Source organism: Cibotium barometz, chromosome 41, assembly GCF_041138505.1.
Source record: "Cibotium barometz isolate CiBa-2024 chromosome 41, ASM4113850v1, whole genome shotgun sequence".
NCBI classification, from domain to species: Eukaryota; Viridiplantae; Streptophyta; class Polypodiopsida; order Cyatheales; family Cibotiaceae; genus Cibotium; species Cibotium barometz.
Window position 1 is genome coordinate 30,306,863 of NC_141086.1, and position 25,435 is coordinate 30,332,297.

The 25,435-nt window shown below is 49.3% G+C and overlaps 2 protein-coding genes across 2 annotated transcripts in view; one reads left to right on the forward strand and one right to left on the reverse strand.

Annotated features, from left to right (window-relative positions):
- Positions 1–25,435, forward strand: part of SWP (RNA polymerase II transcription mediator) — an 87,246-nt gene that overhangs the window by 36,267 nt on the left and 25,544 nt on the right. The gene's annotated exons all lie outside the window — the stretch shown is intronic.
- On the reverse strand, positions 1,082–3,076 carry LOC147614850 (uncharacterized). The gene is made up of 2 exons (XM_086779744.1): positions 1,272–3,076; positions 1,082–1,181 (listed from the first exon to the last, which is right to left on the reverse strand). Exons 1-2 carry the CDS (start codon positions 3,074–3,076, stop codon positions 1,082–1,084), a joined length of 1,905 nt encoding a protein of 634 aa, XP_086635870.1.

Genomic DNA, 25,435 nt, shown 5'->3' on the forward strand with positions numbered 1-25,435 from the left:
AGGAGACACGAAAGGCAGGGAAATGGGCAGTGTACAGAGATGGGAGGGTGATCATCACCGAGCGCATGCCCAATGACGGTGCGAGACCTATGAGACCAAGCTAGAGATTGCGGTTTGGAACTGCAATGGCGCCTTGAGGACAGATGCAGGTCTGTTCGAGGAGACATTTAGCGGGAGAGACTTGGTCTTATACACACAGAGACTCATCAGTGCTAGGGGAGTCGGCTTCCAAAGGTGAGAGTGGAACCGGGCTATGGACACATAACGCAGTAATTCTTTCAATTAAATACCTGGACTTTATGACACACACACAAACAGAATCCTCGCTCCCTCGCTCAACACCAGATTGGCCCCGAAGTCTGGCGCCCCTTTCGGTATTTATTTATCAATTAATTCAAGGGAAATTACAAGGGTATGTTATCTGTAATTACAAGAGCAATTCACAGCCAAGAAACCCATGTTCTAAGGAAATTTCGGCAGCATTTCGGTACATAAACCTTCCCTGAACAAAATCCCAAGTCCCAATGGTCCACCTTCTCTGGTCATGCAATGTCGAAGCTTGATCCAAGAGATATCTGAGGGTAGAAATCAACAGCAACTAAAGAACAAAAAGAAAAAGAAAATATATGTATTTACTTAGGTAAATACAAGGAAAGCAACTGCAAAAGTTCACCACCTGGTGACATACCCCCCTCTTGAAAGAAGCAAGCGACCTCGATTGCAGACCACACATGCTAACGGATGACATAGGACGATAACAAGATTCCCCATGTTATTAATGCCATCGCATGTATCACTTGCTAACGGATGACACAGGGCGATGATAGGAATTCCCCACTACCATTAGTGCCATCGCAAGTCGAGCCTTTCAATATACATGTTTCCGGATGCAACACAGGGCGATAGCACGTGTCCCTGCACTATTAGTGTCACAACACGTATAATCATTCATTGAAGTGTAACAGATACAACTTCAAAGCACTGAAAGTCCATTCATTCATTTATTGACAACAAATGTCAAAACTGTACATTGCCAAACATATGATACAAGTGAACAGGTCATTCAAAATTCAGGTTCATGTCACTGTAGTGTCGCAGAAGCAGAAATAACTGGGACAGACTGTCCTTTCAGCTTCACATCCAGAACATGAGTCTTGTCCCTATGTACAATTGTGATTTTCCTGTTGAAAGCATCCAACACTGCATGTTTCCTATGAGACCATGGAATTCCCAAGAGGACATCACATCCTTCCAAGGGCATGATATGAAACTCCTCTGTGTCCACATAACTCTGTATATGCATGCGAAGTTTGCCAAGTATAAGAGTGACAGGAACTGAATGCCCAGGGCATGCCAAATCAGCCTGTCCAACTGGTCCCATCTCTTCAGCACGAATTCCCAACTTGGCTGCCAATGTCGGTGAAATAAAGTTAGCTCGAGCACCAGGGTCGAAGAAAATTAGCACTGTAGCATCTCTGATTTTACCCCATGCTCTGCACAATTGTGTCGCATCATCACATGGCTGGTCACCAACTATGTCAGGTACCAATCCTGCACTCGGCATTGTCTTCTTCTTGGGTGGCCCTTGTTTATCCTCCGCATCTTTTGTTGGCTGTTGTGGACATTTTGCAGCCATATGTCCTTTCTGTTCACAGATGAAACATTTCCCAGCTTGCATCAATGCCTTTCTCTCTTCAAATGACTTGCCATACAGTGGCCTCTTTTGTCCTTTGCCTTGAGGTTCCTTCTTCACTGTGCTCTTGAAACCACCTGAACCTCCTTGAAGCAGTGCATTAGCCATGTTTGCATTCTCAATTAGTTGAGTCATGTTGGAAACATTGGTCTTAATACAGTAATCCTTGATCTCTTTGGGCAAACCACAGCAGTACTTCTCTATTTGCTCTGACAATGGCACTGTCTTGTAAGAAGTTACTGGCAAGAGTGCATCCCAAAACTTCTTATTGTACTCTTCCAGATTTGCACAATTAGCTGCATCCAGTTTGTGCCATGCTGTCATCACATCCACTTCAAAAGTGTTTGTCAGCCATGCAAAAGAGAACTGCTGCTTGAATTGGGCCCATGTAGCAGGTGCCTGTCCTTGCATCAACAGTGAGGTCCACCACTGCAATGCGTTAGCTTTCAAGAAAGTAGCAGCCTTCCGCACCTTAGAAGACTCTGTGAAGTTGCCTCCAGTGAATGCTGCATCAAACTGCTGAATGAAAGTCAGCGCTTTCAATTTGTCCTGCATCCCACTGAAAGTCTCAAACTTCACTGCTTGACCACCTTCTTTGTAATCCTTTTGCTTACTGCTCTTGGGGGTCAAGTAATTATAGACTGGCGGCTGTAAGAATGGTAAATCCTTCTGCACTTTCTCTGCACCAGTCCTTGATGCCCTTTGTCCATTTGGCTGAGAAAATTCAGCCACACTAACAGGTGCTGCAGGCATCAAAACTAGGCTGAAATGTGTCTGAAGTCCAGGCTGCACACCTATGTTGGCATAAAGAGGGTTCACATATTCTATAGGCATCAGCCGTGGTGACGCTCTTGGCATCAAACCTGGCAAAGCTGTGGGCGGTCTAGCCATGGCCTGGAAAATAGACCCACCACCAAAATAACCGGGTTGGGCAGCAACCAAAGGAGGAATGGTCGGCAGAACCATTTGTGCATTACTGCCCTGACCATTAACTGCTTGATCCTGTGCCTGTGTAACATGCTGCACTGGATTAGCTGCCACTGCTGGTGTCTGCTCTACATGCTGTGGCATCCTTGGCACTTGTTCCTGTGCCCTCTCAACTGCATGCTGAGATGATTCAGCCTGGGAATCCCCTGTCCTTGACTGCAAATATCTCTTCATCCTGGGATTCTTCACCAGCTGTTCAAAGGTACCAACCATGCTCAGGAGCTGCGCATGAAATAAATCCTCTTGTTCCTGTTCTTCTACTGACATGGCTGGCTGTGACAATGGCTGTGTCCGCTCAGATGCTGACACTCTGGCACCTGTCATCTCTCTACGGTGTCGGCGGGTAGAAGAGGAACTCTCTTCTGCTGGGAGCTTTCCTTTTCCCTTATCTGCCATGCTGTCTACTGAGCCCTCAAAGGAATCTTGTATCCAAAGAAAGATCTCGTAATCTTTCTCACCTGTAATCAGCTGTACCTCTGTGTGTGTGTCTCTTGCTCACCCAATGCAATCCGTGTCCGGGCTCTTGCAGAAAAGAGGACCCTGTCCCGGCAACGGAACCGTGGAACCGGGCTATGGACACACAACGCAGTAATTCTTTCAATTAAATACCTGGACTTTATGTGACACACACAAACAGAATCCTCGCTCCCTCGCTCAACACCAGATTGGCCCCGAAGTCTGGCGCCCCTTTCGGTATTTATTTATCAATTAATTCAAGGGAAATTACAAGGGTATGGTATCTGTAATTACAAGAGCAATTCACCGCCAAGAAACCCCTGTTCTAAGGAAATTTCGGCAGCATTTCGGTACATAAACCTTCCCTGAACAAAATCCCAAGTCCCTGGTCATCTTCCTTGGCCTTCTACCACTCAAATAAGCCCAAAACAGTGAATTTCAGCTTGCTGTATTTTCTGTACAGACCTGTTTTCAGCTCTGTACAACCACCATACTGTCCTGGTAGACCCTAGCAAGGTCCCTCTGCAATCTGGCATTAACTGGGCCTTGGAACAGCCCCTGAACAGTCCAAAAACAGCACTGATTTAGTGCTGAATTGGACACCTGCGTGGTGAGGTAACTACCCTCACCGGTTCCTACTTTGGAGCAGCAGTTAGCTGCTCCTGTTCCTGTCAAAGGAGGCTCTTGCCTCAGCCAAAAAGCATATTCCCCACACAGCTGTACACAATTCATGAGAGTAGCCCACTAGAGGGGCATTTCCATAGCTGAATATAGGTTAAGAGAGGCTGTGGGGAGCAAGCTCAACCCTCAGTACATAGAGAACAGGGAAGGGGAAGCTCCAATAGCTCTGACCAACATTCTCTTTTGTGACCACATCAGAAAACGTAATGTGGTCATGACACAGTGACTTTTTCATTTCATGGACATTCACAAATGTGTATCTACATTTATGGCCAGGCACACTATCCTGCACCATTCTCAGTGGCCAAGTACACTGTCCTGGTCCACTGTTCGTCAAGTCTTCAGTGCCCAATCTTCTGGGATTTCAGGGTCCCAAGGCTCAAGTAAACCATCAGTCGCACGAAGTCCCAATGGTCCACCTTCTCTGGTCATGCAATGTCGAAGCTTGATCCAAGAGATATCTGAGGGTAGAAATCAACAGCAACTAAAGAACAAAAAGAAAAAGAAAATATATGTATTTACTTAGGTAAATACAAGGAAAGCAACTGCAAAAGTTCACCACCTGGTGACAGAGAGGATACAGATGGGAGTCTGTTCACCGCCCACACCCACGCATAGTAGGGGGTACTCGGGGGTCGGGAGGGGTGGCTTTATTATACAGGGAGGAGCTTCAACATGTGATACAGGTGGTCGGACGGGATGAGGCCTCACGGTTCTTGTGGGTGAGGATCCAAACAGAGAGGGCCCGAGACATCTACCTTGCAGTGTGTTACTTTGCACCCTCCAATTCTAAATATGCCACCCATGGAGAGTCCCTGTACCTGCCCCTTTATGGTGACATTATGAAGTTTTCTAGTCTAGGGGACATCCTCCTGGCTGGAGACTTCAATGCCCGCACCGCAGGTGCATAGGTACCCTTCTCTGAGACAGATGATCCCATGTACCAGGAGATTGACACGATGGGTACAGATCTAGAGCGGACATCACAGGATACAGCAGCCCGCACAGACTATGGAGAGTATCTCTTAGCCCTCGGCGGGGCTCATAGGCTAGCCATTTATAATGGCCAGGCTAGATGCCCTAGATCCAACTCCTTCACCTCCTACCCCTTCGGACATGGAGCTAGTACAGTGGACTACCTAATGGAATCCCTCTCTTTGATCCCACTCATTTCGGAGTTTACCATCTCTCCTCGCCCCATCTCTCCTTGCAGTCGACCATGCACACCTAGCCTTCTCACTCGCATGCCGATACACCATGCAACCACCTGCTTTGCCCCATTACCGTTCGAGATACCACTTCACCAGAGAGACCTCTTCCATCTATTCTGATCACGTCTACAGCATCCTCTCCGACCTCGACCCCCACATCCCACTTGATGAGCTTACTACACACCTCTCAGCCACCCTCCATACGTCCGCTGCAGCTGCCTTCCCACACTCCAGAGCCACCCCTACATCACTAGGAGGGACTGTCCCACAGAATAGCTGGTACGACGAGGAATGTCATGATACCCGACCCCGTCACATCGGGAGATGCCACTAGGATCCACCACTCACCAGCAGGCGTGAGCGATCTTTCGACGTCTCACACAGAGAAAGAAGAGAGCCTACCTAGCAAGGCTTGAGCAGGAGCTATACGAGCTATTTCTTGGAAGGGACTGTAAGGAGGCCTGGAGGATCTTCCAGGATCATCGCCTTCCAACTCCGATTACTTCACCCAGCACCTGGCACACCTATGCCACCTCTCTACCATGTCCACCTCTCCCCCATCCACCCGAACCTCGTCCCCCACACTCTTCCTTCTTTCACCTCAGCATGGTGAGATGCTATTGACAGGATGAAGACTGGGAGAGCATAGGATCATGATGGACTCCTCACCGAGCATTTCTCCCATGCTAGAGACACGCTAGCCCCTTTACTGGTCAAATGTTTAACATGGCTTTATGTGAAGGCTTCCCCGTCAGCTGGTCATCGAATACTATTGTACCTATCTTGAAAGCAGGTGACCGCATGGACCCCAACAACTATAGGACTATCATGATTGGCCACACCTTGGCCAAGATTTATGGTTTGATTTTGGACCATGAGCTTAGTAGATGGTCTGAGGAGCAGAGACTCAGAGCTCTGGGGCAGGTAGGCTTCAGGAGAGGGCACTCCACACTAGATCATATCTTTACACTACGGGGGATCATTGAGGAGGGGAGAGCTCACGGGCAAATGGATATACTGCAGCTTTGTGGATTTCCGCAAAGCTTTTGACACTGTCCCACGGGCCTGACTGATCAAGAGACTGTAGGATATGGGAGTGCCAGCAAAGATGCTGTGGGGGATCATTACACTCTATGAGTCAGTCATAGGCAGAGTACGGGCTCCAGGAGGTGACTAAGAGATCATACACAATACTATTGGGGTGAAGTAGGGTTGCCCCTTGTCTTCTACTTTATTTGGTCTATACATTGACGAGATCTCGGATTACATAGACAGACAGGGAGGACCAAGAGCACATTTGGCAGGAGTCTTGATACCGATTCTCTTGTATGCAGATGATATTGTTCTTATTTCTGATTCACCAAAGGGGCTGCAGAGGCATTTGGATGCATTACGGGCCTTTTGCGAGGACCGGGACCTTACTGTGAACCTTGGAAAGACCAAGGTCATGATCTTTAACACCTCCTCACAGTGGATAATGTTGGGGTAAAGGCATAATGCCCACCCTTATAGTGTGTACAAGCCCATAAGTTATAGTACATAGTACACTTAGTACTTTTAATGTACTAAGTGCACTATGTGTACTAGTGCAATATACATGTGTGATAGGGGAGTCACACACTCATATCATTATGAGTTGACTTATCCCCACAACTCTCTCTCTCTTCTCTCTCCCTTGTTCTCTCTGTGTATGTCTCCCACATGAATTACCTAACCCTAATTCTCTCTCCCATTCAACTGGTATCAGAGCTAGTTATTTTTCTAGGGTTTCGTCACTGCAGAGAACCTGCGTGTGTTGTATGGATCTGCGTGTTACATCATAGCAGGGGTTGGTCGCCTGTGAGTGCTGGTTCTCGTGTGTCAGGCGCAGAGGTTGTGGTGGCAAATCTGGGACGAGTAAGAAGCTCAGGCTGCCTAGCGCAGGTAGCCAACAGTCAGTCGTAGGCTTGCAGCAAGGCGCCTGGCCACATAAAGCGTAAAGCTACTAGGAAGGCGGCGAAGGCAGCTGGGAGCGATGGCGTAGAAGGTCGCAGGCAGGCGAGCGAAGAAGGGGTGTCAGCGCTGGGCGTCAAAAGGCGTGGAAACAGTCGCAGCAGCCAGGCGAACACGCGTATGAGCGCTGGAGGCAGACGGGCGTCAATACAACAGGCGAACACGACTCGTCCCGTGTAGCGCTGGCCAGGCGAAGGCTAATACGTCTACAAGCGATCCGTTGAAGCCCAGGCGTGTTATCGCTGGGCGATTTCAAATGGTCCCGGCTAGTTGTGCTGTCGTGGGAGAGTTGGCGTCTCAAGCAGCCACGCTGCCCAGCAGGCGCAGCCAAGCTGCCCAACTAGTCAGCGCAGCATCAACCTCAGCGCAGCATCAGCCTCTTCTTGGTATCAGCATCAACCTCAGCGCAGCATCAACCTCAATAGCATTCAGCAGCATCAGACGTGCCCCCCCCCCTTTCTCCTGCAACAACTGAAATTCAGCCTGCAGATCAGAGAAATTCAAAAAATTAAGAGGTATTTGCCTTCAATTTTGGGAATTTCTTATCAATTCAATCAATTGAGCAGGTACAAGTGCCGAATTGCTCAATTTCTGAGCAAAATTGGCAAAATTGGGTGACATTGGTCACAATCAGGATCAATTTGCAGGAAATTGGATGTCGAAATTTGGGGCTTTTGATGTAATTGTGCAATTAAGCACTCATACATGCTGTATGATGTGAGAAATCGCACATTTGGGCAAAATTGCAGTAAATTGCAGTGCAAATCAAGGGGCTTTTGTGCCGATTGGATTGATTTGCATGCAGGCAATCGCATTTGATGCTGTGGATAATGTGTTGATGCCTGACAAGCACGCACTGTATATCACCAGCCTTTGTCTGCATCCAGTTGTCTTCAGAATCACCAGAGTCGCCCCAGCACCTCTACTGCAAGGCGGCAATTCTCTTTTACTACAGCTGGTCTCTCTGTACCCAAGGCCCACACCATGACTCGAGAGGCCTCCTCTTTGTTCACAAGGTGGTTACCCAATCTCCTTTGCCTCAGCACCCAGTTTCACAAGAAGGCGACCATCCAACTCTTCTCACCTACACTGTTTCCCTACAACAACGATACCCGCCAGCCTGCCTAGCATTCCACTCTTGCAGTCTTTTTACCCTTTACCTCTTCTAGTCGTGGCGACCCTCAGCTTCAAGGCGGCCTCTTCACTGCTTGTGCGGCCTCACCCAGTCGCCTCCAGCCTTCAGCGCTAGCAGCTATGCACTCCAGAGCCACAGTCGTCGACTCAAGGCGGCCACCTCTCGCACTTGTAGCTGCACTCCAAAATCCCAGCAGCTCGACCCAAGCTTTTTGTCACTGCTGAATCCCAAAGCAGCTCTTTGCGCTGGCTTGGCTCCCTCTCTCTTTCCACAACCAAAGGCGACCCTCTCTATATGAATCTCCTTTTCCTCGCACAGTGGATTTTTTCTTTTGTTTCGCTGCAGTCTCTCGCCTGTGCGTCAGCTAACCAACGCTATGCCAAAAGCCACAACTGCAGTTGACCCAGCATCCGTAGCAGCTACTAGCGGCTCCCCCACGGTCGGCAGTGTCCCTCCAGGCGGCCTTCGTTTCTTCTACTCGGTGACGATCTCTGCAGCGCCTGCAATCACGACCTTTTTCTTTTACTGCGCCCTCCAGCTACAACACAAAGCGACCTTCCCTCCTTGCAGCTGCACCCCCAGCGCTTTCTTTTTTTCTCTCCCTCTTCCTACGTCAGAGAGCTCTCTCTCTTACAAAGCGCCAGCGCTTCCTTTTTTCCTACAGCCGCCCCACCACCTTCGCTTCGCCAACCTTCTACAGCATGCGCTGGCAGCAGCTTTGGCTGCTACGTGGCCATTCCTTTGTTAGCCATGTTTATATTATATATATATATTTTAGAGTTTCACTAATGACCACCATATTCCCTTTCACATTAAAGCTCAAGCATACTATCCACACCAATATTTTATGGCCCAAGCCTCCATACACCTTCAAACACAGCTTCGATGCCCATTCACTTCTTTGACGCGCCCACAATCAAAGCCATCGAGCAGCTGATATCATCCTCAGTGGACCTCTCACCGGACAGGCCTGTACATGCTCACATCAATACATTTACCCTGTACACCTGACAATGCTCTCAAAAGCAAAACTTCACACACGCCATGTACATGTATGTACACATTTCAACTCCTTTTTTTGTCCACACATATTTAGCAACCCCCTACTTCTGCTGAGACATTCATGTCCAGCAGCTGTACAAACAGGGATGAAATATTCAGATTTTCCTCTGTACTCTCCACAACCTCCTGACATGCATCACAAGCTTCCTGCTCTTCTTCTTTCACGGCTAACATCAATCGAGCAAAATATTTCTTCAGTCGTAAACCATGCACTCTCCTTTTATGCTTCTTTCCATTCAAATCAGCAAGCTGATAACTCCCATTATCAAATTTTCTCTCAACTTTATACGGACCTTCCCACTTTGTTTGGAATGCAGTATGAAAAGTACTATCCAGCTTGCTATTATATCTGAGAACCAGATCACCCTCTTCAATTTCTTTCTGCTCCACCTTCTCATTCTCTCTCTCTTGTCTTTTCAATTGCATAGCTGCATAGTGATCAAATGCTAGCTCTCTGTCCAACTGGACTATTTGCAAGGCCAGTAATCTTTCTTTGTAACAATCAGTAGGTTCATGCCCTTCTTCAATCAAAAATTTCAAAGCTGGAATTTCCACATCAATAGGCATGAGTGCTTCTTTCCCATAAACTAAATGAAAGGGTGAAAATTGTGTACCAGATTTTACTGCAACCCTGTATGCCCATAATACACGATTCATCTCTATATCCCAATTCTTGATATGACCTTCTGTCATTTTGGTTATCATCAGCTTAAATTCACCATTGAATCTTTCATTCAAGCCATTGCATTGAGGGTGATAAGGAGTGGAGTACTTGTGGTTGATATTCAATCTTCTGCATAAATGGTCAACTACCTCTCCTCTAAATTCAGGTCCATTATCTGATAGTATCTCCAGAGGAATACCAAATCTGCAGCATATATATTCATACACAAAATCAGCCACCTCTTTACTATCCACTCTCTTCACTGCCTTCACTTCTGCCCATTTTGATAGGTAATCCACTGCAGTAATCACATAACACTTTCCTCTGGCTGTCCTGGGAAGTGGTCCAACTGCATCCACTCCCCATCTTTCAAAAATGTCATATATCAGCATAATATTTCTCGGCTCCATTTTTAAGATCCTCTTCCCCATTCTCTGGCACTCATGGCAAGACCTGCACCAGTGCTGAATATCCTTCTGGATGGAAGGCCATACATAACCCTCCAGTAATATCTTCTGCAAGGTGATCTGAAATGCATAATGACCCCCACATGCTCCCTCATGATTTGAAGATAGAATATAATAAATCTCTTCCCTCCAGGGAATTCTCCTCAATACCTGATCAGGCAAGCGTCCTGAGAGTAAATAATCCACCACTCTGGACAAGTATTCCCTCCCTCTGTATAATGGCTCTTCGATTTTTGCAATTACTGGATCCTGATTAATTGCCTCCTGAGCCAACTCATGTGCCATATGATTTTCCTCCCGCCGCACATGTTGAATACTCCATGCTGTAAATTGATGTAGCAGCCTTCTAACATCAGCCAGACATTCTTTTAATCTCGGATTCTTTGCTCGCCAGCTACCCAAGACCTGCTTTACTACTAATAGAGAATCTCCCTTTATGATTAGCTTTTGAATTTTCTGCTTTAAAGCAGCCTGCAACCCTTGAAACAATGCTGTGTACTCAGCCTCATTGTTACTTTCAGCTTCCAGAAGTATCCCATCCTTTAGAATCAACACGCCTTCTGAATCCTGGATTATATATCCCCCGGTGGCCTGATGTATACTCCTCTTATATGAACCGTCAAAGAATAAAACATGAGCTCCAGGAATGATAATCTGTTCCTCTTTTTCTATCTTTGAATCCACTTCTTTCACCAGTATCGGGCCATCCTTGTATGTTAGAAGATATGCCAGAGTTGCCTTGCAAGTATCTTCAATCAAAAATGAGAAATCATACTCTTGAAGCTTCACTAACCATCGCATCATACCTTTTGAGAGTGAAGTACCATTCACCAGCTGAGGGAGTAGAGTATAGTTTGTCAGCACCACAAATGGTCTCATCAGGAGATATGACCTGAATTTCCTGCAAGCATATACCAGACTTGACAAAACCAATTCAGCTTCAGTATATTTCCTCTCTGCTTCTGTCTTCACTCTACTTGCATAATACACAGGCTTCATATATCTGGATTCATCTCCTCTCTGCATTAAGATTGCTCCAACTACATCCGGACCAAAAGATGGATTCACATAAAAGACCTGAGAGAAATCCGGAGCCTTTACACTGGAAATACTTCCCAATACTTCTTTCACTTTCTCAAACACTTCCTCGCATTCTTCATTCCATTGCAATGGTTCTTTCTTCATAGCCTGCTGAAGAGGATAAAGCAGTTGAGACATTAAAGGAACAAATCTTGCCATATATTTTACCTTCTGGACAAAAGTCTGCAGCTGCCTGGATGTTGATGGTGCAGATAATAAGACAAGAGCTTTTATCTTCTCTGGATCAGGTTCAATTCCATTCTGAGATATCATATGCCCCAACAGCTTCACCTTTGAATGTCCTAAATGACACTTCTTTGGATTGAGCTGTCCACCTGCATCATCCATTTTAGAAAATACATGCTCCAATTTATTACCATGCTCCTTTTGAGAACTATACACACATATATCATCCAAAAAAGCTCTCACAAAATGATCTGTAAGAGGTGCAAGTACTCTATCAGTGTTCCTCTGATACCACGAGGGTGCATTTTTCAAACCAAATGGTACTACTCGGTAACAGAAGCAACCCCACGGTGTAATAATAGTGGTTTCAGCCTGGTCTTCCTCAGCAATTGAGATCTGAAAATACCCAGAGAAGCCATCGCATACACTATACCTCTCGTATCCAGCTACCCTGTCCAAAATATCATCAATAAACGGCAGAGGATAGTGATTGCTTTTTGTTGCAGCATTCAGAGGCTTGTAATCAATACAGACTCTCCACCCACCTGTATGCTTTGGAGTAAAGACCACTGGATTTGCCCAATCTGAGTGATCTACTGGATAAATTAACCCTGCTTTTAACAACTTACTCAGCTCCTCTCTTAATACAGGCAATAGCTCTCTATTTATCCTTCTCAGTTTCTGAAACACTGGCCTCACACCCTCCTTCAATACTATGGGCATTGGTTCACATTTGAATCCTCGAATCTCTTCATATGAAGTAATAAACAAATGGGGGAATTTATGTATTACCTTCATATACTCTTCTTTCTCCACTGGCTGCAATTTAGGATTCAGCATGCCCTGTAACAGCTTCTCTTTCTCTGCACTGGGTGATGGAGGCTGCATCAGACTGTCCATATCTTCAAGTCTGCTCTCTTCTTCCTTCTTTAACTCCTCTTCAGCTCGCATCACATGCTCATTTTCTTCCTTCATTATAAATGATACCTGGCTCTCATCATCAGACGCAGTTTCACTATCTGCATACTCATCAGCACTTGTTTCTTCAGGCTCACTCTTCATTTCCCGCTTACTACTCATATTGAACTTCCTGGCTCTCCCTCTCCTATTATGTACTGTTATAGTTCCCCTTTTCCAGTTTTGGATGGCACCCACCTGTCTGAGCCAAGGTCTGCCCAAAATCAGCGGATAAGCTCCCAAACCAGCCGCCATAATATGGCAATTTATATTGCAAACCACACCAAAAGCAGTCACTGGCACTTCTGTACATACACCTAGACACTTCACTTTTGCATGATTTGCCAGACAGAGTCTAAAGTCAGAACTAGCATTCAGCTTCAACCCCAATCTCTCCATACAGGACTGAGTCATCACACTGATTTGTGCACCGCCATCAACATATGCTTCTCCAACACTCACACTTCCACACCAGGCATCAACTGATGGACAAATATCAGGAAGGTCTTCCACAGACATCAGCTCCATTTCACCTTGTGTGGGCTCCTGCTCATTTACTTCCCTTTTTTTGTCCACACAACGTGGGAGATCCCAGCAAAGGGGTAAAAGCCAAGAAAGGGGAAGGAGCAAGTCCCGCTCCAAAAAGGACTTGGAATGCCATTATTGTGGCAAGAAGGGACACATTAAAAAGCAATGCTACAAATGGAAAAATGATCAAAAGGAAAAGGGAAAAGGCAAAGACAAAGAGAAAGATGAAGCCAAAGATGTAAAGCCAAAGGGCAAAAGTGGAGTCAAGATTGAAGAAATCAATGTGTCACATGCAGGTGACAGTGAGGAGGTCCTATTTACGTCTTCACTTGATGCCCATTCACTTCTTACAGGTGGTCATGGTATGCACTCATGGATCATTGATTCAGGTGCCTCCTTTCATGTCACAGGTTGCAGAGACTTGTTTGTCAGGTATACTGCTGGCAATGAAGGAGTGGTTTATTTGGGTGATAACCATGCATGCAAAATTCTTGGCAGAGGTGATGTGAGGCTTGTGTTTTCAGATGGGTCACAGCTTATGCTCCATGATGTCAGGCATGTGCCTGAGATCAAGAAGAATCTGCTTTCTTCTGGACAGCTTGATGATGCTGATTATGTTACCACATTTGGTCGTGGAAAGTGGAAAATTAGTAAGGGCTCACTGGTTGTTGCCAGAGGCTCTAAGGTGGACACTCTTTATTTCATGCATGCAGGTGTTTGTCACCATGCTAATGTAAATGCAACCGAGCTGCCGGAAATTTCTATGTGGCATAGCCGGTTGGGACACATGAGTGTCAAGGGAATGGAGCAATTGTCTCGTTTGGGTTACTTGCCTTCTCTAAAGTTTTCAAGTTTTCAGTTTTGTGAGCATCACAGAGGCTCTATTCCAGACAATGACATACTGGCATAGGCTATGGGAGCTTCCACTTGATAGATACCCCCGGCTAGCCCTGGAGTCCTCGAGACAGTTGACACTTGAGGGAGATACAGAGTGCTGGTATGCACAGGTAGGCACTTGGTTTGGCATGCACGGTATGCAGATGGAGGCAATCCCCCCCTTCCAGTACATCATAGAGGCCCCGCCATTTGCTCTTAGCCGCACAGAGTGGAACAGGGTTATCAGGAAGGACATTGTCAGACTGGATACTCAGAGGACATGGAGTTCACCTAGTCGTCCACTGGGGACAAAGATGGCCTTCTACAGAGATCACCTCCTATGCCTGACAGAGGATGGGTTCATCATCCGTCCACGCTACATGGACATACACCTATCCTTTGGGGTGAGATGTGCGATCGGCCAGATCCGCACCTCTTCCCACCAGCTGAGAGTGGAGACTGCCAGATATGGGCCTAGGGCGGCCGCACCAGAGGACAGGATATGCCAGCTCTGTCACACAGAGCCCGAGATAGAGGACCATTACATATGCCGATGCCCCGTGCACTATGAGATTCGGGGGAGGTTCCACTGCCTCTTCCGAGCTGGGTTTGGACCACTTTCCAAGATCATGGACCTCCCGGATCAGAGATGTGTGGGACTTTTTCTTCTAGAGCTCCGTATAAACAGGGAGTCCTTAGTGAGATCCAGATCAGCTGTACTTGCTCGAGGACCAGCACAGAGAGCTCTCACTGACTTCTTCCATACCAGCATATCCAGACCACAAGCTAGTGTAGGAGCTCGGCCGAGAGGTGTGACACATGACAGAGCCACTGAGCTATGCAGAGCTGGACGCCCCAGACCCCATGGCCCTCGCCACCAGAGGAAGATCCTGGCCATCATCTCCCATCATCGCAGGACCTTCTCGCGCCAGCTCAGTTTTACCACCTTGAGCACCATGTCACAACGGCCCATGAGGGATGTATTAAGGTGATATGAGAGCTCTCTGGTCATGTACCTAGATCAGATTTTAAAGTTCTAGATTTTTGTTATCTTTCTTTATTACTATTTTAATACAACTTTCTTTCTTCTTCTTTCTTTCTCTCTCTAGTTGTACAGGATGGAGCTAGCTAGATTTGCATAGCATGATTGTATACCCGATGCATACAGTACTGCACATTGAGCCCCTAGTGATAGAGCTCCATCCATCCCTTGTCAGTTTTGATGGTCCACTCTAGTTGTAGAGGATGGAGCTAGCTAGATTTGCATAGCATGATTGTATACCCGATGCATACAGTACTGCACATTGAGCCCCTAGTGATAGAGCTCCATCCATCCCTTGTCAGTTTTGATGGTCCACTCTCCCATCGATCTTTAGCTTTTCGTTTTGTCTCATATGCCAACTTCGGCCTCTAGTAGACGTTAATAAAGCTTTCTCTCTCTCTCTCTCTCTCTCTTTCCACCATGGAGTTTCACCCATCATTCCAAATCCCAAACCTAGGACTTGTGTACTGCAGCACTACAGCTCCTTCAATTGGTATCAGAGCTTGGCTCTAGCCTAGTTAGGGTTTACAATATGTTTCTATGCCACTTTGACTTCGCTTCTTGCTTCAGCTGCTGATGTACATCCGATTGTCTCCAACAACCTGCAGTTGACAGCTTAGGGTTATGGTTTATACCCCTAACAGTGCTGTTTCTGTCGACACCAGCACCATTGCATAGACTTGCTGCTGCTTTTGCTGCCTATGCTCGCCGACAAAGACTGCTGCTTTGCTTGTCGCCTCGCTGTCTTTTCACCTCAGCCAGTTGCGCATCCTTGCCTACCAGTTAGCAGCGCGAGTCAGCTGTGCATCCTCGCCTGCTCTATTCACCTGCTACTGTGCCCAGTTAGCAGCGCCACCTGCTGCCCATGACCAGCCGTATCACCTGAACCTGCTACCCGCAGCCTGCGCAACATACTTGGTGTCTACTGAACCACCCAGTCACCAGTTGTCGCAGCCCAATGCTGCCCTTGTGCACACCTCTGTGTACGCAGTTGCTGCCTCTACCTAGCGAAGCCACGTCAACAACATTCTGCCCTCAGCAATTGTTAAGAACCACTTGTTAGCATAATCATCACCCCTCTTCACCTGGCTGAGCTGCTGGGTTTACCCAAGCTCTATTCTCTGTGCCTAGTTCTCAGCCACTTCATCAACATCAGTATCGTCAAGACGAACAGATTGAGAAAATTTAGGGTTTTTGTGATTTGGGCCTTTTTCAAATCAAGGTGATAATCGTATAATTAAACACTTCAACGTTCAATTAATTTGCGGGTTTCAGCAAAATTGATTCATTAACATCAAGTTGAAGCCTCTGTAAACCCTTCAAATTGGGCCCTTTTTTGTTTTTTTTGGACAAAGTTAACTAATTAAGGACATAACACTTCAACACATCGTGCTCGCTGAAGCTCCCGCCCCCTCTCCCTGCTCGCGTTGCTGCACAGCGCCCGTCGCCCTCCCTGCCTGCTCGCCCCCTCGCCTTCCCCTCGCTCCTTGCCCCCCCCGCCTTCCCTGCATTGCCCGCCGCCTTTCTTTTAGCCCCCCCCCCCCCCCCCCCCCCCCCCCCCCCGCCTGCATTCGCTGCTGCGCCCCCCCCCTTCCGCCTGCCTTCGCTGCCGCCGCCTTGCTCTGCTCGCCGCCTTCCTCTCCTTCGCGCCTCCCCCCCTTGTCTTTGCGCCCTCCTCCCCTCTGCAGCGCCTCATCCCCCCCCCTCCACCAGCTCGCTTTTCCTCCCCTCCCTCTTGCGCGCAGCCCCCGCCCTCCCCCCCCTTTTAGGTTTTTTCTCCTTCGCCTGCTCCCCCCCCCCCCTCCCTCCTTTTTCTTGCTTCCGCCCCCTGGGGGTTTTGTTTTCCTTTTTTGCTCCGCATTCCGCCTCTCTGTGTGCATCTCGGTTCCAGCAGGATCCCGCCTTCGCCTCGCCTTCAGACTCTGATGGAGGCTCCTCCCGCCCCGCCTCAGAGGGACTCATCCGCAGCCCCCTCGCCCGCCCCTGAGGACACCCCCATCAGGCTTTCTCTTTCGCCAGAAGAGGAAGCGAGCCTCACCGCAGAGGTGGAACGCCTCCAGGCTCACTCCACCATCTGCCGTATAGTCGGCACTCGTCCCAGCAGAGGGGAGATCAGGGATCTTCTTCAGGCCCCCCTTCTTGCAGATGTGGGCAAGATCCTGGATGTACAGCTCCTGGGCCGGGGACATTATCAGATCGAGTTCGAGGCCGCCCAGAGCGTTGCCAAGGTCCTTGCCATGAGTCCCCTTGACATCAGGGGTGCTCGGGCTTTCTTCAGACCTTGGCAGCATGGATTTGACCCAGCAGCGGCGGAGCAGGGAGAGCGCCTCTTCCATGTTACAGTTTGCTTCCCTGGACTCCGCCGGGAGTATCTTCCGCTCCCCTCCAGGCTCGGAGCATTGGTGGGCTCGGTACTAGAGACTGGCCCCTCAGCAGCTTCAGTGGTGGCCAGAGCAGCTGGGCTACCTTCGGTCAGAGTGTTGGTGTCTGACATCTCCTCCCTTCCTAAGGTCATTTTGCTACCTAGGATAGGGGGGGGGATGGATAGATCAGAGAGTGGAGTTCTCGGGGCTCCCGAATCAGTGCTTCATTTGCAGGCAGGTCGGTCATCTGGCCAAGGCCTGCCCTCGCAGGAGACCCCGACCCTCACCACAGCAGCAGGCTACTGATGGCCCGCCCACAGATTCGGCTCGGCAGGCTGCCTCCGGGACACCTGCTCAGGCCACAGAGACCTTGGAGTGGCACAGCCTGGACAGGGGCGCCGCCGAGGGAGACAGCCACAGCAGCACGCCCAGAGACCGCTGCAGCAGCAGCCACAGTCTCAGCCTCACTGGGTTCCCGTGAGGAACAGCTTTTCTCCCCTCCAGGAGGAGACCCCCGCGGTGACGACTGAGGACCAGGAGATGCCAGCACCCCCTCCTTCACCCCCCCCCACCCCCATCCCCTCCCATCGCCTCGCTTCCACCATCTCCTCCTCCGGTCTCTGCTCCGGTTTCGGCAGCGGCTCCCTCTCCACCCCCCTCGCCTCCCCCTCCCCCTCCGCCCGCCTCACCTTCCCGGGAGGCCCTGGCAGTTCCCTGGCGTTCACCTGCAGTCCGGAGAGCGCTGAGCACTGACCTCGCTCGAGCATCACAGAGGAGACCTATGCCGATTAGGGCTTCACGGATTTCATCTATCCGCAGTCGGCTAAGTCGCCTTGGCATTAGACAGCGCTCGGAGGCTTTTGATTATACCTTCACACGGCTTTTTGGAGTAGAGGGCCCCCATGAGCCAGCACCCATCCGAGTTCATGTAGTGATACCTCCGGCCCGCGGGGAGGAGGCACTAGACTCAGCGGTGGCCTTCTCGTTCCGTCTATGTGGCCCTTGCGACCGGGAGTGGACTCTAGAGCTCGCTCTCAGCACTTTGAAGACTCAGGCAGTTGAGTTTTCTCATCACATGAGCGATCTGGAGGTGACAGATGTTTTGGGAGTTGGCTCATTTTTTCTTGGATCCCGGGAGTGTGGATACCTCAGGGATTCGGCATTTGGTCGTGCGCATAGTGGCAGACTTAGCACGCGACCTTGGATATGTGTGTATACACGAGGTTGCTCTGTCAGAGCGGGAGGCAGTCGCCATGGGCCACAGCCACTGGCGCCTGATCCGGGATTCTTGCAGTACACCGGGTGGGCAGATTCGCAGCTGCTCGGATGGGGACTACTCTCCATCCAAGCCACTTGCGAAGGCCCGCCGTACGGCTGAGACAACATCCACCTCAGCAGGGCATCCATGAGGATCATCTCATGGAATGTACAGGGCCTTGGCGGAGCACACTTTATACACTATCGTGGTTGCTTGAGGCAGGAGCTTCAGAGATGCCTGGTTGGTGGCAGCATTGATATTTTGATGATGCAGGAGCACCACTTGGGTGATAGCAAGATCCGGAGATATGGTTCGGTGATGCCTGGTAGATGGGACACTTTTTGGTCTGCAGGGTTTGGTCCTTTGGGTGGACAGGGAGGAGTATGCATGATCATTGCAGATGTATGGCGGCAGGCCATTGTGGATCGAGGGATCATTGTGCCTGGTAGAGCACAGTATGTCATTCTGAGAATGCATGATGAGCTATTGGGTGTGCTCAACGTCTATGTGCCCAATCATGCTAGTGCCAGAGCAGAGTTCTGGACCCAGGTTACGGATGCATTGCCAGAGGCCGCACATTGGTGTGTCGGGGGAGACTTCAACATTGAGGACCCGGCAGATAGGGTGGGAGGCAGTCATGTTACAGTGCACGGCACGGAGCTTGCAGCTTGGGACCGGTTTTGCATGTCACTGAGGATCACTGATGCATGGCAGCATGGGGCTTTCTCCCGGTCTCAGGACAGTCTTAGTTTCTCTCGGTTGGATCGCCGGCAGGGAGGGACTAATCTATCACGGATTGATCGCTTTTATGTGGGCGACTGGTTAGGGGAGCGAGGGGGCTCCGTCGGCATTCTCGCTGGCACCTCATTTTCAGATCATGCGCCAGTTATATTGACATTGGAGGAGGGGACACGGGAGCCCAGCTTGCAGTTGAGGATCCCAGAGAGGGTACTTACAGATCCCAGTCTCACTGAGGACATTGAGAGGATCTGGCATGATAGTCAGTGCTCTGACCAGGATGCAGCGGGCCAGTGTGCCCAGGGACTCACCGATCTTAGCTCTTTTCTACACGCTGCAGCTTTGACTCGGCTGGGAGAGATTCGCGAGCGGGAGCATCGGCTGAGACGCAGCCTTGCTTCGCTACAGCGCCTTCAGGAGCAGTAGCTTGCATGTGAGTGGGTGGCGTCCCAGCTGAGCCAGGCACGCCAGGAGGTTAGACAGGTAGAGGAGCAGAGACATGAGTTTTACTATCGTCGTCAGGCCTCTCAGTGGACGCAGCTTGGTGATAGAGTGACTGGAGAGTTTTTTGAGATCACTGGACCCCGTCATGTGCGAGCAGGAGTCTGCCAGCTTGGTAGACCGGATGGATCGGTAGCTACTGAGCTCGGGGAGATCAGAGCCATTGCCACTGCATTTTATAGAGACCTGCTTTCAGCGGAGCCAGCCACTGAGGATCGAGATGTTTGCAGACAGACTGTGTGGGCCCATGTGCAGAGGAGGGTCACAGACCGTATGCGTACAGTTCTAGGTGCGCCTCTGTCAGAGATTGAGCTTGCCGAGGCCTTGAGGGTCCTGCCGCGACATAGTTGCCCAGGGGAGGACGGACTGACGCCGGCCTTTTTTATGTGCTATTGGGACCTTTTGGGGCCAAGCCTCCGCAGGGGCTTTCAGCATGTTTTGGACACTGGGGTGATGCCGCAGAGCTTTTCAGAGGGCTTGATCTATCTTATCCCCAAGGGGGAGGGAGTATCAGATGATATTCGGCATTGGAGGCCTATTACGATCCTCAATACTGTCTACAAGGTCTTAGCAAAGGCCTTGAGTTTGAGGATCCAGCCCTTCCTGGGGGAGTTGATTCATGCTACTCAGACAGGATTTGTCAAGGAGCGCAGTATCCTTGACAACATCTTTACTTTCTGGGAGGCGACGGCCCGAGCTAGATTTCTTGGCGAGGACTTGGTCGTGATGCTTCTTGATTTTGAGAAGGCATACGATAGAGTTGATTGGGGTTTCTTAGAGGGCACTATTCTTCGCCTGGGCTTTGAGCCAGGATGGATCAGAGGGGTGGCGGCTCTGTATTCCACAGCTCGCAACCAGGTGCTGATTGCAGGAGGACGGGGGCCGAGTTTTGAGCTGACCAGATCAGTCCGTCAAGGGTGTCCCCTTGCCCCTTTTCTTTTTCTCTTCTTTGCGGAGGCTATGAGCATGTATTTGACGGCAGAGGAGGTTGGTTTGAGAGGACTTCAGCTCCCAGTCTGGGGGGAGGACCTGCTTGATGCTGAGTTTGCAGACGACACGGGCTTATTTTTGCATGGCCAAGAGGCCAATCTTCTTCCGGTAGAGCAGTCGCTCTAGGTTTTTAGTGCAGCTTCGGGAGCATTGATCAATTGGCGCAAGACAGTGGCCTTTTGGATCAGTAGTGCTCCCACTCCGGCATGGAGCCCGGACCCCGGTTTTAGATGGATTCCTCCAGGCACAACAGTGCGGTATTTGGGATGCCAGATTGGCCTAGATTTGTCACCTGAGTAGCAGATTGCCCCGCTTCTTCTGAGCATTCGGAAGAAGCTTTTGTATTGGAGTACAGCTCGACTATCCTTGGCTGGGAGGGTGGTGGTGGCAAATCAGGTGCTGTTAGCGACCATGTGGTACATTACGTCTTGTTGGATTTTCTCGAGCTCTTGCATCAGCCAGGTACAGAGGCTGATCAGGAACTTTCTGTGGTCTGGGCGGGACGGTCAGCCAGCTCGGGCAAAGGTTGCATGGGCAGTTATTACACTTCCGCTGGCTCAGGGAGGTTTGGGCATTATAGATCCAGTCGATCAGAGTAGAGCCTTATTGGGGAAGCTTATTGTTCGGGGGTTGCTTCCAGGCGCTGAGCCTTGGAAAGAGCTCCTCTTGCAGCGGCTGCAGGCTCGGGCGCCCCCAGCAGGGGGTACTTGGGCACCAGAGATTCGCTGGATCTTCATAGAGATGAGGAGGACAGGCCTCAGTAGAGGATGGGAGGACAGATTTGCTTTGAGTATCCTGAGAGCTTGGGAGCTGCTGAGACCGGGGCTCTCTCAGCGACCTCCTTCTTGTGTTGAGGAGCGGGCCAGACAGCCGCTCATCTGGAGCCCAGCGGTTCGCACGGAGCAGGGTCATATGCTGGGTTCTCGGCCTCGTCTAGCCTGGGGACCTTTAGCGGCAGGCCCAGCTCGTAGTTTTGGAGACTGGCAGGCCTTCTGCAGTCTCCCAGAGGAGATCCAGGTGGAGAGGCTGAGTCACTTCAGAGGGAGATTGATTATGAGGGATGATATTCAGGAGGCACTCACAGAGGAGTGGTTCACGCCTCTCGAGCCAGTGGCCCCACGGTGGATGGGAGCCTTTACACAGTTGGAGATCCTGATTGCAGTCAGAGCTTGCACTGAGGATGGCAGTTGCCTCTACTATGAGATTCAGGATGAGGGCAGACTCCAGAGAGTGGAGGTGGAGTCGCCTTTGGTTGCAGAGTGCACCTTTCAGAGGATTCGGGTAGTGGCCGCTGCTTCTCGGAAGTGGCATATTGACCCCGACCCTACAGATGTGCTCCCGGATTGGTGCATATGGGCATATGCAGCGCGCCCCTTGGCCCGGCTACAGTGGGACCCCGGGGAGTACGAGTGGCATGATCCTTATGCATCCCTTGAGGCTACAGAGATTACCTTTTTCCAGTATACTGTTCAGCTGGGGCGGCATATTTTGACGGCGAGGAGGACGGTCTCTCCAGCGGGGCAGCGGGGCATTGGCGGCTACAGGGACTCTCACAGGAGTTCCTGGAGGATTTTTGGGCTCGGCTCTGGGCTAGTCGACAGGCCCGCAGGATCTCGACTTTTCAGTGGCTGGTCGCCTACAGGGGCTCAGCAGTTGGCACTTGGCTTGTTTACAGCGGTCTTCCGGCGGCTTGCGTCCGATGCGGCCACCCTATGGAGACACAGAGACATTGCCTTTGGGATTGCCCTCAGGCGCAGCAGATTTGGCTGCGGATGCTGCGTATTCTGGCTCCCCTCTCTCCAGAGGGTATGTTTACGTGGGGTGCCGCTGCTTGGTCGACCTCGTCAGGGCCTGCGATGGGCTATGAGATGGAGCAGGGCAGTCAGGCCATCAGATTTATTAGGGGCCAGCCTCGCCTGGTTCCGGCACCGGATTTCTCGTCCGCCAGCTGGACACAGGAGAGGAATTTACGATGGGAGCTCCTCAGCAGCCTCACCATCTGGTTCACCTTGAGGGCCCGGTGCTTCACGGCCTTTGAGGGGAGATTGGAGCCACCAGCAGAGACTGTACGGGGGATTTGGCAGGAGTTGATCCACACCCTGCGAGGACAGTACGACCGCATCCGGGGAGACTTGGATGAGGCGATCTTGCGGCGCCAGGCTTTTCACACCACTTGGCGCTGTGGCCCCTTCTACACCTTACACACGGGATCCCCCCGTTGGCACTACAGGCCACCTGTTTGGCTCTTCCCCCCCCCCTATTGTATGATTTAGCCTCTCAGTCCTTTGTGCTGATGCTTGTATTTTGCAGCACCTAGGGAGAGTCTCTCGGGCTGCCATGCTGTATTCACTGCTCTTTTTCTCTTATGAGCAGGAGAGATTTTTTGTAGCCTTACGGGCGTTTTTTATATAACTAATGAAAGGATCTTTTCTCGGGGAAAAAAAAAAGTTAACTAATTAAAGCCTCATACGACACATTGAGAGTCTTTTGCCCTAGCCCCTGGGCCTAAATGTAGGTGAAAGTCATGTGTGGTCAAGCTCTTTTGGCATTTGTTCCCATTAATCTTTTCTACTAAACCATTTCATTGAGGATAATAGGGAGTTCACATGGCATGGTTTATTTTAATCTTTGTACTAAAGATTCAATCAAGTCATTTCTAAAAGACCTCCCTCTATCTATAAGGATCTCTAATGGACACCCAAATCGAGCACACGTGTACTTTTTGGGAAAGGATGCGATAGTCATTGCTTTATTATTGAGTGTGGCCTTTGCTTCTACCCACCTTGTTGCATAATCTATGGCCACCAATATGTAATACTCCCCATGTGAGGAGAAAAGAAGTGGGCACATAAAATCGAATCCCCAACTTTCAAATGGACCATATGTTACTTGGATCGGGTTATGAGGAACTGACTCTGGAGAGGCTATGCAGCAAAAAACTCAATATATAGGTTGTTAGTTCAAACCTCATGACATTTTTGGGTCTAATGGTGTGATCGAGTTTTCACATGATCATGCACAGGCGATACCTTCAGACACTGCAGAGCCAGACAAAGAACGAAGAAGACCATGGGATGGAAGTACCTTGAGGATTTCACGATATGTGATGACCTCGACTGTTTTTGTCACCCACCGGAGTGGACAAAGACCACAGTTTGGTGGATACGAAAAAACTAGCACCCTGTACCTCTTGACATTCAGGATGGGTACCACATGATGACATTGACATTTGGTGCAAAGAACCATAAAGAAGAAGCCGACGTAAAATTTTACATAAATATTCCGCATTCTTGAAGAATTCTCAATGATATTGCCGACCCTGTCATCAAGCTAAGCAGGAGGGGATGTCACGTGCATCTCACACTTGGATGCGGTGGACATGATTGTACAAGATAAGTGCAAGCCTTGTGGCTTGTCACCTGGTCCAGAAGCACTTCAGGCCAAGACAGATTCTAAGGGGGAGGGATGTAATCAACCTTCTACTTTGTTCTTCAAATTGATCATTGTCTTGCCGAAAATTGTTCCATATGTAAGTTGGTAATTATCAGATAGCTCATGGAGCATGAATTGTGATTTGTATATCTTTTGAGTGGCTAATTAAGCTAGAATGCTCATTTCTATTTACAGGTGGCGAACGCCAAAGTTTTTAGTCGGGGGATCATAGACCAGATGCCCAGATGATTGGTTTAGCACTCGGGTGGTCAAATTGGCCAGAACGCCCATACGAGTGATGAGTGGTATTTAAGGTAAAACCATATGCTCAAATCATTGCACAAACCATGAACAAGTGAATCTTTACAACGAGCCCTCCTGGATCTACTCTTGTAATTTCCATCAAACAGAATTTCTATCAATCTTTATGAGTTGGGATATTTTTAACATAGAAGGTTATGGAAGAATCACCTCTTAATTAAGACATGTGGCATCTAGAATAGGACACATGGCAACTAGAATAAGACAAGTGTCCCTACACTTGTCATTTCATACTACACTTGTCAATTTAGCTTAACACTTATCAAATTAGCTAGCCACTTGTCATTTGGAGCTCACTCTTTCCATTCTAGAGCATTGAAGCCTCAAACCTATCAATTGGAGCACTCCCTCTTCATTGGAGCACTCCCTCTTCATTTGGAGAATACATTTCTTATCTATTGTAAAGATTCAGGTACTTTGTGCTTGAGGTTTGATTCAATAAATTTTTCCAAAGGGGGAGGGGCCTGTTCCCCTCTCAGTGAGGTCTTGTTTCTCTTTTCTCTGAATCCTACTTTCTTTCATTATCAGTGAGTGTTGATTAAGTGGGTTCGCTACAAGTAGTTCTGTAATTTTGTCGCTTTCACGTCGATGTGTCAGGGAGACCTGCCTCTATAGCCCGTTTGAAACACACCACCGTGAGGAGCACTGAGTCAGTACTGACTCAGAAGCATCTCCCCAGTCATTAGATTCATACACATAGAACATCACAACTGAAACATCAAAACAAAGGACTTTGCAATCACTCATATCTGACACAAACCAAACCCTGTCTGCTTCAGATAGACAAAACACAACAATGTCTCAACAATCCTGAG